This window comes from Peromyscus maniculatus, chromosome 17 (genome assembly GCF_049852395.1).
Source record: "Peromyscus maniculatus bairdii isolate BWxNUB_F1_BW_parent chromosome 17, HU_Pman_BW_mat_3.1, whole genome shotgun sequence".
Lineage (NCBI taxonomy): Eukaryota > Metazoa > Chordata > Mammalia > Rodentia > Cricetidae > Peromyscus > Peromyscus maniculatus.
The window spans coordinates 4,017,281-4,033,721 of record NC_134868.1 but is presented as its reverse complement, the minus strand read 5'-3'; the positions used below and the strand labels follow the sequence as shown (position 1 = coordinate 4,033,721).

General features: G+C 49.2%; 1 protein-coding gene across 6 annotated transcripts in view; it reads right to left on the bottom strand.

Moving 5' to 3' along the window:
* The window catches only part of Eps15l1 (epidermal growth factor receptor pathway substrate 15 like 1), a 94,271-nt gene that overhangs the window by 44,882 nt on the left and 32,948 nt on the right, over positions 1–16,441 (bottom strand). For all 6 annotated transcript variants that reach the window (XR_013045265.1, XM_006989888.4, XM_006989889.4 and 3 more), the window contains exons 5-10: positions 16,174–16,269; positions 15,353–15,415; positions 9,876–10,001; positions 7,215–7,274; positions 5,012–5,245; positions 247–404 (exon numbers count right to left, since the gene is read on the bottom strand). Coding sequence is in view for 5 of the 6 variants with exons in the window: in XM_006989888.4 (XP_006989950.1) it covers positions 247–404; positions 5,012–5,245; positions 7,215–7,274; positions 9,876–10,001; positions 15,353–15,415; positions 16,174–16,269 (737 nt within the window). In the remaining variant the exon portion in view is untranslated. The remainder of the gene's footprint in view (positions 1–246; positions 405–5,011; positions 5,246–7,214; positions 7,275–9,875; positions 10,002–15,352; positions 15,416–16,173; positions 16,270–16,441) is intronic.

Genomic DNA, 16,441 nt, shown 5'->3' with positions numbered 1-16,441 from the left:
CCCCACCCTCCTCCCTGTTGAAAGCAGATGCTGCCCTTCCAAGTGGGACCTGACTGGAACTGTCAAGGCCTTCTTTGGTTTACCCAAGTGGCAGGCAGAATGACTATCACAAGTGGCTGAGGCAAGGTAAGGCTTGTGGAGAGATTGTGCCAAAAGAACTGTCCAGTAAGGCTGACTCAACCTCCCTGTACACGTACACCTACGAAACTGGAGCCCTTCCTCCCACCTGCCCGCTTCCATTCTTACCAAATGTGTGCCAGAAGGTTCTGTGTGAGGCCTGAGTGCATGAAGATCTCCTTCACTTCCTGGCCACTCACATAGCCATCGAGGTCCAGGTCCGTCTTCAAGAAGATCTCATCAAAGCGCATCTTATCTGCCACAGGCACCACCCAGGCCACTGGTGGCTGAAACACGTTACAACGGTGACTTACTTACCTGTGAGCCCTGTCCCAGCCCGAGGCTCTACTTACAGGGCTCTCCCAGATAGTGTCAGATCCATGCAGCTCAGGTCCCAGAACCCTGGCCAGGGGCAGCAAGGGTTTAATAAAGAAAGGATGGACCCAAAGACAGTGTACAGGGAAGTTCAAGTCGAGTGAGGTTCTCTGCTGCTACCCCAACTGCTACCTCTGAATCCAGAACCACAGCATGGGTATGGGTGTACGGGTGTGTGTGTAAGCTACCGTCTCAGGCTAGAAACAACCAGGAAGAAACTGCAGCTGCTAGTCTCTGCACACACTCACTGACAGTTTCTGTTGTTTTGATTTTTAATATAATTATCCCTCAGCTCTGGTGAGGCTGAGGCAGGAAAATTAGGAGTTCCAGGCTAGCCTGGGCTACATATAGTGAGACCCTGTCTTTAATGGGCACCAGACATATTTATCTGCTAGTGACTGCTCTGTGCTGTACAGCCATGCCCTCCCTACACAGCCGCTGTTGGCCCCAAGAGGCCTATCAGTACATGCCAGCTACTGAACCCTCATGGATGCCAAAACTGTCAATGCTTTCTCAATGCGTACACAGACCCTACACACATCCTCCCAAACACTTTCCCCATCTTAACATGACTAAAAATGCCTAACTCGATGTCACAGCTGTGTGCAGTACACTATTTCTCTGTCCTAAATGCTCATCTTGCCAAATGATGTCCTCTGCCAGGAAGCCTTCCCAGCATCCAGACCATGAGCCTCTGTTCTTTATAAATGACCTTGGCTGTGGGATTCAGTTACAGTGACAGGATGCTGCCTTTGAGTTAAGGGGCTGCAGCAGGCTGGTGTCTGGAGCCAGAGAGTAGAGGCATCAGACAAGCTGAGCTGAGCTGACAAGGCAGAAGGGCTTCTCAACAGATGGGTCCCGAGAAACTAAGACTCTAGGATGGAGAAAGTCCTGTGTGCAGTACCAACAAAATAAAACTCTGCCTAAGTGCTGGGGCCAGGCAGACGAATGTGAGTGTATCAGCAATCAAGTGAAGGAGGGCACACTTGTGGCTAGAAGGTACCACACTGCACCCAGGCCACCAGGGTACGGAACTAGGAGGGCACTGGAGCCACTCCTGTGGTGGCGTGATGGCCTGAGGGATCATGACTATGGGGTCCCAGAAAACACCTATCTTCATGACAAATGCCCCATCTTAGGTTAAAAAAAAAAAGAGAGAGAAAGAAAGAGAAAAAAAAAAAAACCTGGCCTGGTGAGAAGTCTGGAGGTAACCAGGGATGCCTGAGGCTGTGCCAGATAATTTGGCCCCAGCTGCTTCCTTCCCAGCCAAACACCTACCCAGGCCTCTGCTCACAACAGCTCTCTCTTGGCAAGGGCTCACTGGTGAGCTGGAGTGGCTAAACAAGTGGCCAGCTCTTGCCGCCCTGGCCTCCTCTTGTTCTAGAGCGCACGAAGTGTTCTAGCTCAGCCCAGTCATGGCTGCTCTTCTAATGGCTCCTTGTCACTTCAGCTCAGATGTCACCTTGCTGGGACCCTTCCGGCTGGCTTATCAATAGAGGGGTCCAACCCGACTCCTTGCACTTCTTCAGTTTACCAATTTGCTTATTGTACATGTGAGAAGATTGTTGTATGACACTGTGAAACACTGAGTACTCTGAGGACATTCTTGAGTATGGATGCAAAAAGACACGAGGAAGTCGGGCGGTGGTGGCGCACGCCTTTAGTTCCAGCACCTGGGAGGCAGAGCCAGGTGGATCTCTGTGAGTTCAAAGCCAGCCTGGGCTACCAAGTGAGTTCCAGGAAAGGCGCAAAACTACACAGAGAAACCCTGTCTCGAAAAATCAAAAAAAAAAAAAAAGACACCAGGAGTGGAAAAGCTGGGGGTGTGGCTCAGGGGTGGAGCCCCTACCTAGAATCCCCAGTGAGGGGCTGGGGGCGTGACTCAGGGGTGGAGCCCTGTCTAGGATCCCCCAGTGAGGGCTGGGGGCGTGGTCAGGGGTGGAGCCCCTGTCTAGAATCCCCAGTGAGGGGCTGGGGGCGTGGTCAGGGGTGGAGCCCCGCCTAGAATCCCCAGTGAGGGGCTGGGGGCGTGGCTCAGCGACAGGATGCTTGCCTGGCATATGTAAGACCTAAGTTCCATTCCCAGAACTGTAGGAACATGTGTGCACACACGTGAAATAATAAAGAGCAGGGAGAGCAGTGAACACTGGGAATACTCAGGGGGTTGAGCTTAACTCCATCCACCCCCACACCTAACATCAAGTGGCCTCAGGAGTTGTGAGTGCTGAGTTCCCAGTGATGGTGCCGTCCATCCTCCCAATGGTCAGTCTCTGAAATGCTAGGGCAGCAGCATGTCCCACAAGTTCTCTGAGAAGAAGCCTCCAAGTTACTGACCACTTAGCTTCCCCGCTAATCAGAGAGAGCACACTGACCCCATCTGTCCACCTGCCTGCCCAAATGTATCCTCAAAAACACAAGAGGGGCCAGAGAGATGGCTCTGTGGGTAAAGGTGCTTCCCACCAAGCCTGACAACCTGTGTTTGATCCCCACAGTCCACGTGGAGGAGGAAGAGAACCGACTCCTGCAAGCTGTCCTGACTAACATGCCTGCTGTGGCACACTCCCCTGTGTGTGTCCACTGAGTGCCTTGGATGCCCCAGAATGTTCCAGGGGGACTGTGCAGACAGTGTGCAGCAGCCCCAGAAAGGCACGGTGTGTGGACTGGCTCTGTGTGACATCAATCAGAAGCCATGCCACATGTCTGGCCAAGTGTAAGCCTAAGGAAGGGACATGGGCGGGGTGGAAGCCAAGAAGAGAAGGCTGGGGCTGAGGAGTGACCCACAGCTGGGCAGGGCAGGAAGAGGGCACCTACGGACGTGTGTGTGTGTGTGTGTGTGGGGGGGGGGGTTGAAAAAGGGTACTGTGTTGCTGGGCGGTGGTGGCGCACGCCTTTAATCCCAGCACTCGGGAGGCAGAGGCAGGTGGATCTCTGTGAGTTCGAGGCCAGCCTGGGCTACCAAGTGAGTTCCAGGAAAGGTGCAAAGCTACACAGAGAAACCCTGTCTCGAAAAACCAAAAAAAAAGAAAAGAAAAAGGGTACTGTGGTCACCCCACATACCCACAGGTTCTGCACCCACCTCAGGAAAAACACTGCCAGGCACTTATCTATCACCCTACAATTCAGGAGCTGAGGCAGGGGAATGGAGGCCTCTGGAGCAGCCTGGGGTACCCAGCAAAATGAGAGAAGGAGAAGAGGGCCCTCACAGTTCCGCACCAACAGGTGTCTCTCTCACTGCTCACCAAGTAACTCTGTGCACTCAGCACTCAGGCAGCAGTGCCCATGTCAGTCCACACACACTCACCATGGCGACAGCGTGGCAGCCACAGCAGCATCTAAATGGTCAGAGAAACCAAGGGGCCAGGGCTGGGCACTGGCTCAGGTTTGACTGAGACTGACTGCTGCATAATCCCGAGGATGGCAGTGCTGATCCCAGAACCACATAGCAAGCATCCTGCAAGTGCCTGCAACTCCTGCTCCAAGGGGGTCAAAGACAGGGAGATCACTGGGGTTCATGGCTGCCGGCGTAGGCAGGAAACAAGAGCCCCAGGTCTGGAAGGGTTCCTGCCTCAAAGGAATTCAGTGGAGGAGGAGGACATCTGATACCCTCTTCTGCTCTCCAAACAAAGATGTGTGCACATACTTGTACAAATGCATGCACATAAACACATAAACACACAAATAAATAAATAATAAATGAATAAATGGATGGATGGATGAATATAAAAAATGAGTCTTTTCTCCCCTGCCCCCTTCTTCCTGAGTTAAAATCTTGGCTCTTTCTTCACTTTAAAATATACATATATATTTTAAATATATTTACTTATTTGTTTGTTTGTTTCCAGACAGGGTTTCTCTGTGTAGCCCTAGCTGTTCTGGAACTCTCTTTGTAGACCAGGCTGGCCTCAAACTCAGAGATCCACCTGCCTCTGCCTCCCAAGTGCTGGGATTAAAGGCGTGAGCCATGCAAGCCACCACCACCCATTAATAATTTATTTTTAACTGGTGTTTTGCCTGCAGGTATGTCTGTGTGAGGGCACGGGACCCCCTGGAACGGGAGTCACAGACAGCTATGAGCTGCCATGTGGTCTCTTAACGTGGTGAGTCTAGGGGCACACAGGCTCTGTGCAGACACTGTGTCACTTCCACGAGGACGTGACACTGGTGAGCACTGGCACCCTGGGGCTCCCGGAGCCCAAGCTCCACAGGCACCAGGGAACAATTTCACTTACCTGCAAGTGAGCAAGAGAGCTCATTCTGAATCCTTCTAGCAATTTTTCTAGGTTACTTATTTATTTTATATGTACTGGTATTACTGCCTTTGCATCACATACATAAGTACAGACTGCTGTGGGCTGCCATGTGGGTGCTGAGAATTGAACCTGGAAGAACAGTCAGTGCTCCCATCCACTAAACCACCCCTCCGCCCAATACCTCTAGTAAGTTTTTTTAGAATATTGGATCAAAGTTTTCTCCTTTTTGCTGTCAAGAAATGGTGCAGAACAGGACTATGGACACTGACCTGAGTCTGCTTGACGCTGTGCTTTGGGGAGAGGCTGCCTGTGCTGTTGAGGCTGCTGACGCTGCCGTGGGATGGCGTGGAGCGGAGGCTGTCCTTGGGTGGGGGGCTGGCAGGCAGGACAGGCACAGCACCTGCAAACACTGTCTTCTTCTTCTTGGAGGGTGGGATGAGGGATGGGGGCAGGACAGAGGGCACTGGCTCCTTCTCCAAGGCGCGGTACACCAAGTGCATGGCCTGCAGTGCCAATGAGAAGAGAAGGGACCTGAGGGGGCAGGGGCCACATAACAGAAAAGAGTCTCATGCCGTCTTGGAGCCATGGGGACCCTAAGAGGCTCCAAGGAATCCGCAGCTTCTTGAGACATGCTGAGTTTGGGTGAGTGAAGTGAGCACAGATGGCAGCCACCCAGCCACCACACAGCCATTCTGAGGGTTCCTTGCCAAGATCTGAGTTACCTGTGGTCTGAAATGTTAGGTAGGAAATTCCAGAAACAAAAAACCCACATTCATATCACTTCTATTACAGCACATTACCATGACTGTTTTGAGACAGGTGTCTCACATTTCCCGGGCTGGCCTCTCGCTCACTAAATAGTTGAGGATGACTTTAAACAACTGACCTTCCTGCCGTGGCCACCTCCAGAGTGCTGAGATTGCAGGCCTGAGCCACCGCCCCTGAGTTATGTGGCCCAGGATGAACCAGGGCTTTGTGCATGCTTGACAAGCACTCTACTCACTGAGCTGCGGCCTCAGTCTTTGTTGCAATTACTTCATTACAATCGCTATTCCTCTATTACCAATGAAAACACCGGAACAGTCGAGAACAGACAGGCAAAGTGAAGTTCATGTATGTAACAGACTTGGCTGAGCACACCAGGCACTTGCAGCTCTGTCAGCATGCAGTATGACCACTAACCCAGGGGCTTATGATTTCCAAATTTCTGAAATCTGGGGATGCACAGACCCCCCAAGAGGAGCTTCTACTTCAAAATACTCAGGAGATACAGAGTATGACCCCAGAGGGGACAAAGAGAGGACAGGCAGGGGGAGCAGGGGATACGTTCTAAATCATGTCTATGTATTTATTTATTTTGAGGCAAAGTCTTGATATGAAGCCCAGGTTGGACCTGAATCCCAATCCTCCTGCCTCAGCCTTCTGGGTACAACTGGGATGACAGGCACACACTGGCAAAATCACAGATTTTGAAGATTTATTTTTATATCTATGAGTGTTTTTGCCTGCCTATGTGTCTGTGCAGTGCCCATGGAGGCCAGAAGAGGGCATTAGATCTCCTGTAACTGGAGTTACAGATTGTTGTGATTTTGAAGATTTATTTTTATATCTATGAGTGTTTTTGCCTGCCTATGTGTCTGTGCAGTGCCCATGGAGGCCAGAAGAGGGCATTAGATCTCCTGTAACTGGAGTTACAGATTGTTGTGAGCCTCCATGTGTAAGGTGGAACTCAAACCCGGTCCTCTGCAGTGCTCGGAAGCCCTAAGACATCTCTCCAGGCCCAGTATCACAGATTTCAAAGTCTATTTTAAAATGTAACTGCAAGTCCAGGTGCTGTACATGCCTATAACTACAGAACTAGGGAGACAGAGACAGGAGAATAGGAGTTCAGACCAGCTTCAAGCCTGGCAGTGGTGGCGCAGGCCTTTGATCCTACCACTTGGGAGGCAGATCTGTGTTTGAGACCAGCCTAGTCCACAGAGTGAGTTCCAGGACAGCCAGGACTACACAGAGAAACACTGTCTCTGTGTAAAAACAAAAAACAAACAAAAAGGCCAGCTTCAATTATCTGAGACCCTGTTTCAAAAAAAAAAACAAAAAAAACAAATCACAAAAATAAAGGCCCTATGTTTGTAATTTATCTCTTTGAAAATGATCCAAGGGAAAAAAATGCATGTGCGTGTGTGTGTGTGTGTGTGTGTGTGTGTGTGTGCGCGCGCGCGCGCGCACGCGCGCGCGCATATGTGCATGGGGGGAGGATAAGGAGGAGACAGAAGAGCAAGAGGAAGGCTGGTGGAGCAGGCACTGTAAGGCCACTCTGGATCAGTGATGACGACTCTGGACTCTCTGACCCCTGAACTTTTTCTAAGTACTGGGAGATGTCAAAATAGACACTTTTAAACTAAAGACACAAAAGACTCCCTACCCACCCCATGAGGCCTCAGCAAGGTGGGAACAGGACAGAGGACTTACCACAGCAAACTCATCTCGGTCCAGATGTCCATCCTTGTCGATGTCACTGAGGTCCCAGACCTGCAGGGGCCAGACAGATCCGTAAACCCAGCACAAATAACATCTGAGTTGATAGTAAAAAAGGCCAGGCAATCAGAGGCACTTAAAGAGCTGTATATCTGTCTTCCCACACACCTACACACACACACACACACACACACACACGAGAAGAAAAGGAAAAGCATTTAAGAACTAGTCTGTGGGGCTGGAGAGATGGCTCAGAGGTTAAGAGCACCAGCTATTCTTCCAGTGGTCCTGAGTTCAATTCCCAGCACCCACATGGTGGCTCACAGCCATCTGTAGTGAGATCTGGCTCCCTCTTCTGGCCTGAAGGGATATGTGCAGACAGAACACTGTACACATAATAAATACATAAAGAGCTAGGGTGTGACAAGAGGCTGAGGCAGGAGGGCTGGAAGCTCAGGGCCAGTCTGGAGTACAGAGAGTTCCGGGCTCAGAGCCTATCTGTGAGGGTCTGACCAGGGATGGCCCACACGGGCTCACATATTTGAATGCTTAGCCCTCAGCTGGTGAACTGTTAAGGATTAGGAGGTGTGGTATTGTTGGAAGAGTTGTGTCACTTCAAAAGCCCACACCAGGTCAGATCCAATCTTTCCTTGCATCTCCACTTGTGGATCAGATGTAGCTCTCAGCTACTTCTCCAGCATCATGTCTGCCTGCCTGCCACCATGCTTCCTGTCATGACGACCATGGTCTAACCCTCTAAAACTGTAAGCCAGCCCCAATTAAACTACTTCTTTTATAAAAACTGCTGTGGTCATAGTGTCTCTTCACAGCAACAGAATACTAAGACCCTGCAGAAATCAAAACAAACAATAATCCTGACCCCCTGCAGCTCTCTGAGACCCACACCCTTCCTACAGTAGCATGCTCACTGTGCTGACCAAGGCCAGGATGAAAACCACATCCCAGGAAACACTTTCATCTAAAATCTGAATCCAACTGGGGTCCCTGCAGTGCTCGTTCTTAAGCCATAAGACATCTCTCCAGCCCCAGTATCAGAGATTTTTTAAATCTATTTTAAAATGTAACTGGAAATGTTGCACGTGCCTATAATTCTAGAACCTGGGAGATAGAAGCACATCTAATGGGCATTAGGAAATGGTCTCTGAGAACCTCTAAGGACAATGTTTGTTGTTTTTATGTTCTGTGAAGGCCAGGGCCTTGGGCTCTGGTTGAACAACCATGGTCCCTCTGTAGCAAGGCTCCACAGAGACAATGAGCTTGCCTGGCCCACATACACCAGGAAGCAGGCTGCCAGGATGAAGACTTAAGCCACATCCATCTAGAGAAATTATGCCTGCAGTGGGAGATCTGCAGCCAAACACTTCCTATTAACATGAATACATCTGAGGTTCATTTTTGTTGAGGGGCTCCTGATACAGGATCCTGCCACACAGACTGGGCTAGCCTCAAACTCATGATCCTCCTACCTGAGCCTCTTGGAATTATAGGTGTGTATGGCCACAGCCACCGAAATTGAGACTTTTAAACAAACAAACAAACAAACAAACAAATAGGAATGCACTATGGAGGTAGATTCAGAGTTTAAGGTTACCCTCCAGCCAATATGGGAGATAGGAGACCCCATGATAAAATCAAAAAAGGAATAAGTAAAACTACTTCTAAACCTGTAACAGAGCTAAAAGTGCCTTCACCTTGAGACTGACAGGCAGGAAAAAGCATTTACTTAAAAACAGTAGCCAAAGGCCACTGTCCTGGCTCAGTAGGTAAGGATGCCTGCCGCAAAGTCTGAAAGCTCAGGTCAATTCCCCAGGTAGAAGGAGAGAACCAGATCTTGCAAGTTGTCCTCTGACCTTCAGATACACAGTGGTATGCACACATACTATGTATATGCACACACTAAAAGCTTTTAAATGTAGGTAGCATAGTGGCACATACCTTTATCCCAGCACTTGGGAGGCAGAGGCAGGAAGATTTCTATGAATTTAAGGCCAATATTGTCTACATAGTGAGTTCCAAGCCAACCACAGCAACACAATGAAACCTTATCTCAAAAAAAAAAAAAAATTTTTTTTTTCAACGTAACTTGTTCTTTAAAGTTGGGTGTGGCAGCGTGTACTTATAGTCCCAGTACTGGGGTGGCAGAGACAGGGTAATGCCTGGACTCTTAGCCAGCCAGCTCATCAGCTTAGTACATCTAGGCCCAGTGAGAGACACTGTCTAAAAAAGCAGAAGACAGCAGTTAAAGAGTACACCCAAGGCTGTCTGTCCTCTTAACTCCACATATACATGCACTCCTGTGCAGACGTCTTTTAAAAAAAGAAAGAAAGAAAGAAATGGAAAGAAACAAACAAAAGAAAGGGGGATTTGGTGCTGGGCTTGGAGCAGGCTCTGCTGTCACAGGTACAAGCGGCCATCTCCCGTCTGCCCCTGCCTCTTGTCGTAAGTAGATGGATGCCAGCATCTTCCCAGGAGCAGAAGAGCAGCCCTGCTCCTCCAACTACAGAAAAGGCAGACACACAGAAGACCTGGGGGCACGGTGCCGGGGGGGGGGGGGGGGGGGGGGGGGGGGGAGAAAGGTGACGTTAACAGACAGACGTGCTGCGGTACAGGGTGGGAAAGCACGCAGCCGCTTACCCTGCCCAGCACATCCAGAGGTAGCTTTGAGTTCATGAGGACTGGCTTGACCTTGTCTCCAGAGAGCAGACCATTGACTGGCAGAAGACTTTCAAAGATGCCATCAAACTTTGCCTTCTCCTCCACCTACCAGGAAAAAAGGAGCTGGGATGAACAGAGCACACGGTTCAAATCCAAACCCAGACTTGTCTACACAGAACTCAGCTGTACCAGAGGGTGCGAGATATCCTAGAGCAAGCCCAGCTGCCTGAGTTTCCAGGGAGAATTTATGGCCTGGGGGGAACAGCTCCCTGGCACCATAGCCTAGGGGCCACAGTGAGCAGAAGAGAGCTGGTCCACATTCTGTTCTGCCGAATGGCAAAAGGGGCCTAGCCGGCATGGCAACGCCTTTGCAGTGTCTCAAGGAACCTCATGAGACGTTTAGTTTGGGAGCAAACAAGGCCCCAGTCAACCTCCAGTGGGGCCAGTGGCACACACCTCTCATCCCAGCACTCAAGACGGAGCTAGGACAGAGGGACAGCCCTGTGATAGGGGAAGACCCTGTCTCAAGTGTCAACCTCAAGAGCACAACCCTGTCTTCTCGCAATCCAAAATTAGCTGCATCCCTAAGAAGAAAAGGTTTTGAAAAGGTGCTGTGGTGCAGTAGGTAGAGGGCCCGTGTAGCAAACACAAAGAGTCCCTGGGCTCCACCCCAGCACTGTATAAACCACAGCCCCACCTGCAATCCCAGCTCTGAGAAGGTGGAGGTGAGGGTTCAAGGTCATTCTTGGCTATACTGGGTTTGAAGTCAGACTGGGCTATGGAGACCCTGTGTTAGAGAAACAAACTAAGCAGGGCTAAGGGCAGTTTGGTGGCAAAGCCCTTGCCTGAGAAGCTCAAGGTCTGTCCAAGTTCAAAAGAGAGAGAGCAGGATCAAGAAGGAGGAAGTACAGGGAAGAGGGGGCTGCTTCCCATTCTCTGGGAGCATCCACAGCCACACTCAGCTGCAGAACCAACTCTGGCTTACCAGAAGGAGTCACTTAGGTTTTGCAAATACGTATCTCAAATTTTAATGTATTGGGCTGGAGAGATGGCTCAGAGGTTAAGAGCATTGAATGTTCTTCCAGAGGTCCTGAGTTCAATTCCCAGCACCCACATGGTGGCTCACAACCATCTGCAATGAGATATGGCGCCCTCTTCTGTATACATAATAAATAAATAAATCTTTAAAAAAATTTTTTTAATGTATTTATTGTGTATACACTTGTGTGTGCAAGCACACACACTGTGGCAGTCAGGAAATTTGAGAGAGTCAGCTCTCATTCCATCATGTGGGTTCCAGGACCATCACACTTGACACTTTATTCACTGAGTCATCTCACTAGCCCCATCTTTTTCTTTTTTGAGACAGATTCTCCCTATGTGATCCACACCAGCCTTGAACATGTGATCTGTTCCCCAGCCTCAGGTTCCTGAATGTTGGGATGACAAGCATGTGCCACTGTGATAAAACACTAAGACAGATGTTGGTAGCAGAGGGTGGGGTATTGTTGTAACAGCCTGACCATACTTCTTGTTGATGGAATGTGGACTTTGGGATTTGGATCAGGAAAGCAGTGGAATGCTTTAAGGAGGGCTGAATGGGCCATACTAGTAGAACCACGGAGGACAGTGGTACTGAGGGGGATTTGAACTATAGGGCCTGGCTCAAGAGGTTTCAGAAGAGAAGAATGTTAGTATATGAATGGCCTAGAGACCATTCTTATGATATTTTGGGGAGGAAAAAAAGTGGCTACTTTTTGTCCTTGTCCAAGAAATCTACCTTAAGCTAAATTAAAGAGTTTGGAATTAATGGTGTCAGCAGAGGAGATTTCAGGGCAGCCCAGTATTGACTCTGTCCTATGGTTATTAGTGGTCACTCTCTCTTTTTTCTTTTTGGTTTTTCAAAACAGGGTTTGTCTGGGTAGTCCTGGCTATCCTAGAATTCACTCTGTAGACCAGGCTGGCCTTGAACTCACAGAACTCCACCTGCCTCTGCCTCCGGAATACTGGAATTAAAGGTGTGTGCCACCACTGCCCAGCCCAGCTTTCTGATTTTTTACTTGCCCTGGGACAGTCACAGGATCCTTTCTCTTCTCTCAGCAAGGCAAATATAAATGGTTCAAATTCCTGGGAAATTTTCGTATATTATAGGACCAGACTTAATATCACAGGGGCCCAGAAAAGACACTAACAGTGGTGCAGGAATAAATCTAGATGCACGGAGCTCTCTTGTCCCACTCGTTTATTCCTCCGCCACCATCATCATAACTCCTCCCGCTTCTCTCAGGACTGGTCTATATCTTTCCCAAGACAGCAGCACCTTCATGTGTACAATACAACATAAGAATTGCAAGGTCCCCACCAGAAGCTTCCTGGAAACTTCTTTTGCAACCCCAAAAGGGGAAGAGAATAAAGTCGGAGTTAGTTAGGAGCTGGAATAAATCAAAAAAGGAATTTATGTGCTAGGAATCTATCCTTACTGTGGTTAGGTGAAAACATTACCAGTCTATCACAAATGTGCTCAAACTATAAACTTACAGGTGATAGGGTAAAGAAATCTCTAAGTCACTAAAAATAAAACCGCCACTATTGTTCTCAGCATCAGTTTTCTGACAGGGCGGGGGAGGAGCACTGATAGCTAGTCAATCTGCATCACAGCTGGAAGCACCCGGTGAGAGGAAACCCCTTTGATCTAAGAAGTTGCTCTGGGGCCGTGGAAGATCTGAACTTGACTTGCACAAGAAACAAAGCTATGCATCTAGTAGGCTGTTAGTCTCCTCGGCTCAGCAGGGGAGTTAGTACCTAGTTGACCAGTGTTGGTGAAGCTTAGCTGTTTGCCAAGATGGTTGGGAAGTATTTGGGCACACAAGAATTTCATAGCAGAAGACAGCTGAAATATTAAAAACTGGATAACACCAAATATTCATAATAAATGGCTTGCCTTTTGACAGATCCTTGGCCGGTCAAAGTATAGCTTTAATACACAGCTGAATCTCTATATTCCTGGGGCCCAAAAGAGGAAAGGAACTGTTGCTTCATGAAAGAACAGGACATGTCCAGGATAGGGGCAAGAAGTGGATCTATGTTCCTGCCTCTGCCTCCCGAGTGCTAGGATTAAAGGCGTGGGCCACCACAGCCTGGCTATTAGCAGTCACTCTTGCGCAGAGCTGAGCAAGGACAATCCCACAAGGTCCAGTGTGAGGAGACGAGCATCAGAGTGTGATGGAGCAGTCCAGTGCTCGGGAGACCCTAAATGAAAGAAAGGAAGTGGGGGCTTCAGGGCGAGACCCCAAGTAGCTAAACTTCCAACTTGTGAAGAGGAATTAAGAAAATTTTAGGGCCAGGCACAGCGGTGCCCATCTTTAATCCTAGCACCGAGAGGCAGAGGTAGGTGGATCTCTGAGTTCGAAGCCAATTTGGTCGTCAGCAAGTTTCAGGACAGCAAAGTTTAGGCACTGAAGGAAACCCTTGAAAACAGAAAACTGGTGAAAATTTGAACAAGGTTGGTCCTTCATTACGTCATCAGCCTTCGACGGCATCCCAGCCTCAGCAAGCAGCAGAACTTGGCAGCTTCAGCCAGCTTCAGCCACATGGTTTTGGCGTTAGAGACAAGGATAGAAGAAAGAAGTTATGGAATCTCCCTCCACGACTAACGAAAGCCACTGAGGCCAGGCATGTGTCAGGGGTGTCCCTGCATGGACGCTCAAAGAGGCCATTGTGTGAAGCTGTGAAGGTGAAGTCTGAGTTGCCTTGGAGAACCCAAGATGTTAGAGATGCCCGAGTTAAGGGATACCTGCTGAGGAGAGCTGCTAACAGGAGCGGAAGCAGCCCAAGAGAGAGAAGTGTCAACAAAGCTGAACGGAGTTGGAGATCTGAAGAGCACTTTGACATCAGACATGGAGATGCAGAGTTTGCTCAACTGGTTTGGGCTTGCTTTTGTCCAGTATTTCCTCACTATGCTCCCTTCCCTCTGCTTCTGAACAGCAATGTAGATCCTGTGCCACTGTATGTTGGAAGTATGTGATCTGCTTTTCATTTTATTTTACAGAGGGTTATAGCTAAGAGACTGCTACAAAGCCGTGTATGGGGGCAACAACCTTTTATCCAGCACTCAGGAGGCATCAGAAGCAGGCTGAGTTCGAAGCCAGCCTGGACTAAAGTGAGTTTCAGTACAGCCGGGACTACACAGAGAAAAGCCTGTCTCAAAAAAGAGGGATTGCCATGAGTCTCAGAAGAGACTTTGTACTTTCAAACAGTATGGAGACTGTGATAGACTGGGGACTTTTGAAGGTGGACTGGAGGCGTATGGCTAAGAAGACTATGGGGGCCAGGAAGTGGAATGTGGTGGTTTGAATGAGAATGACCCCCAAAGGCTCATAGATTTAAATGCTTGGTCACCAACAAGTGGCACTATTAGGAATTGTGGCCTTGTTGGGGTAGGTGTGGCCTTGTTGGAAGATGTGCGTCACTGTGGATGGGCTTTGAGGTTTCAAAAGCCCAAGCCAGGCCCAGTGGCACGGCCCCCTCCCCCTCTCCCTCCTTCTCGCTGCCTGTGGATACAGATAGAAAATTCTGTTCCTCTCCAGCGCCATGTCTGCCTGCACGTCACCATGTTTCCTGCCATGCTCATAAACAGACTAAACCTCTGAAACTGTAAGCAAGCCCCAATTAAATGCTTTCCTTTATAAGAGCCGGTGTGGTCACGGTGTCTCTTCACAGCAATAGGACACTGACTAAGACAGCCACCATGCTTGTTTTTCCTTCCTAGAGGCAGGACCACATTGCCCTCTGCATGGAAAAGGAACACCTTAAGTGCTGGCTGAGGCTTTTTACAGAGCAGTAGGCACCTCACAAAGGGAAGACTGGCCTTAGGGAGCTGGCTGGAAGGCTATCCTGAAGAACCAATACAAGCAACACAGCCCCAGATGCACCCTGAGAACACAGGAATTAACTGCAACCTCAGGTCCTTAGCTCCTAGACACAGCCACTAGCTATGGTGAGAGAATCTGAAAATCGATTTTTCAAGCCTAGTGCTGTGGCTTGCCTGCCATCCCCATGCTGGGGAGGTAGAGGCAGAGAATTAGGAGTTGGAAGCTGCCTCAGCTGCAAGTTAGCTTGATGTCAGCCTAGGTGACATAAGACCCTTTCTCAATAAGCAAAAAACAAAACAAGGGTTGGAGAAATGACTCAGAGGTTAATGCAGCCAAGTGCAGTTCCCAATGCCTAAATTAGGAGGCCTACAACAGCTGGTAACTCCAGCTCCCGGGGCTCCCACCCCCATCTTTGGCCTCCAAGGGAAAACATACCCACCCATAGACATACAAATAATTAAAGATAAAATAAAATCCTAAAAACAATATTAAAACAGCTATGACATACAGATGGCAAAGGTGCTCCAGATGTTCCAAATGATATACACGGCTAGCGCATCAACTACGGCGCTGTCCCTCACTTACCCGCACAGCCCAGTGAGTCTCTGTAGACGGCTGTGTGGCCATCAGGGGGCTGCTGGTGTCATGCTGAGGAAAAAAGGGACAAGATCACATGTGCAAACACAACAAAATAATCTCATTCCAAAGTGGGATGGTCACTGAATGGGGAATGAGCTATGACCCGACAGCTCCCTCCCAGGTGTAGACCCACAGGTGCACACACAAATCCATGACCCTTCACAGCTGCGCTGCTCCCAACAGAGAAGGTGCAGGAGACACCACAGAGCTCAGCAGACAGACAGGTACACAGTGTCCAGCCACAGTCACAACAGTGAAGTATCCTGATCTGGGTAGACTGAGTGCAACTCACAAGTGTGACTCCACTGAGAGCAACATCAGAAAAGACAACTCTGCACAGAAAAAAAGATGGGCGGCTACCAAGGACTGGGAGATGGAGAAACAGAGTAAGACGGCCAGGATCTTCCTTTACGGGGTGAGAACTAGAACGAGGCTGATATGTAAGTGCTACCCAACTGAGTATTTTATTTATTTTGTTTTCAAGACAAGGTCTCTCTGTGTAGCCCTGGCTGTCTGGAACTCGCTCTGTTGACCAGGCTGGCCCGGAACTTGGAGATCCGCCTGTCTCTGCCTCAGAGTGCTGGGGTTAAAGGCGTGTGCCACCACGCCTAGCTGAACTGTGCACTTAAAAAAATGGTAAATTTTATGGTATATGTATTTTACCTTAACTAAAGCGCGGGAAAAACAAGAGAAAACATGGAGATGTCACTCACACATATATTTGCACACACACAGCACCAAGAGAGTATGATGGCTTGCACACTCACAAACTTCGGTGGTGGCATGGTGAGGCTCAGATTGCTCAAGGTGACTTCGTGGCCACTCTGTGCACAGGCCACCAATCTCAGTGCAACATAGAAACCCTGTGGACCCAGAAAGAGGCGGCGTTAACCCTATAAGGACAGGACAGCACTCATTTCCACTGTGATGACCACACCACAGTAGGCAGCCAGTACTGAGCATTAAAGAGATTCAAGTAGGGGCTGGAGAGATGGCTCAGAGGTTAAGAGCATTGGCTGCTCTTCCAGAGGACCT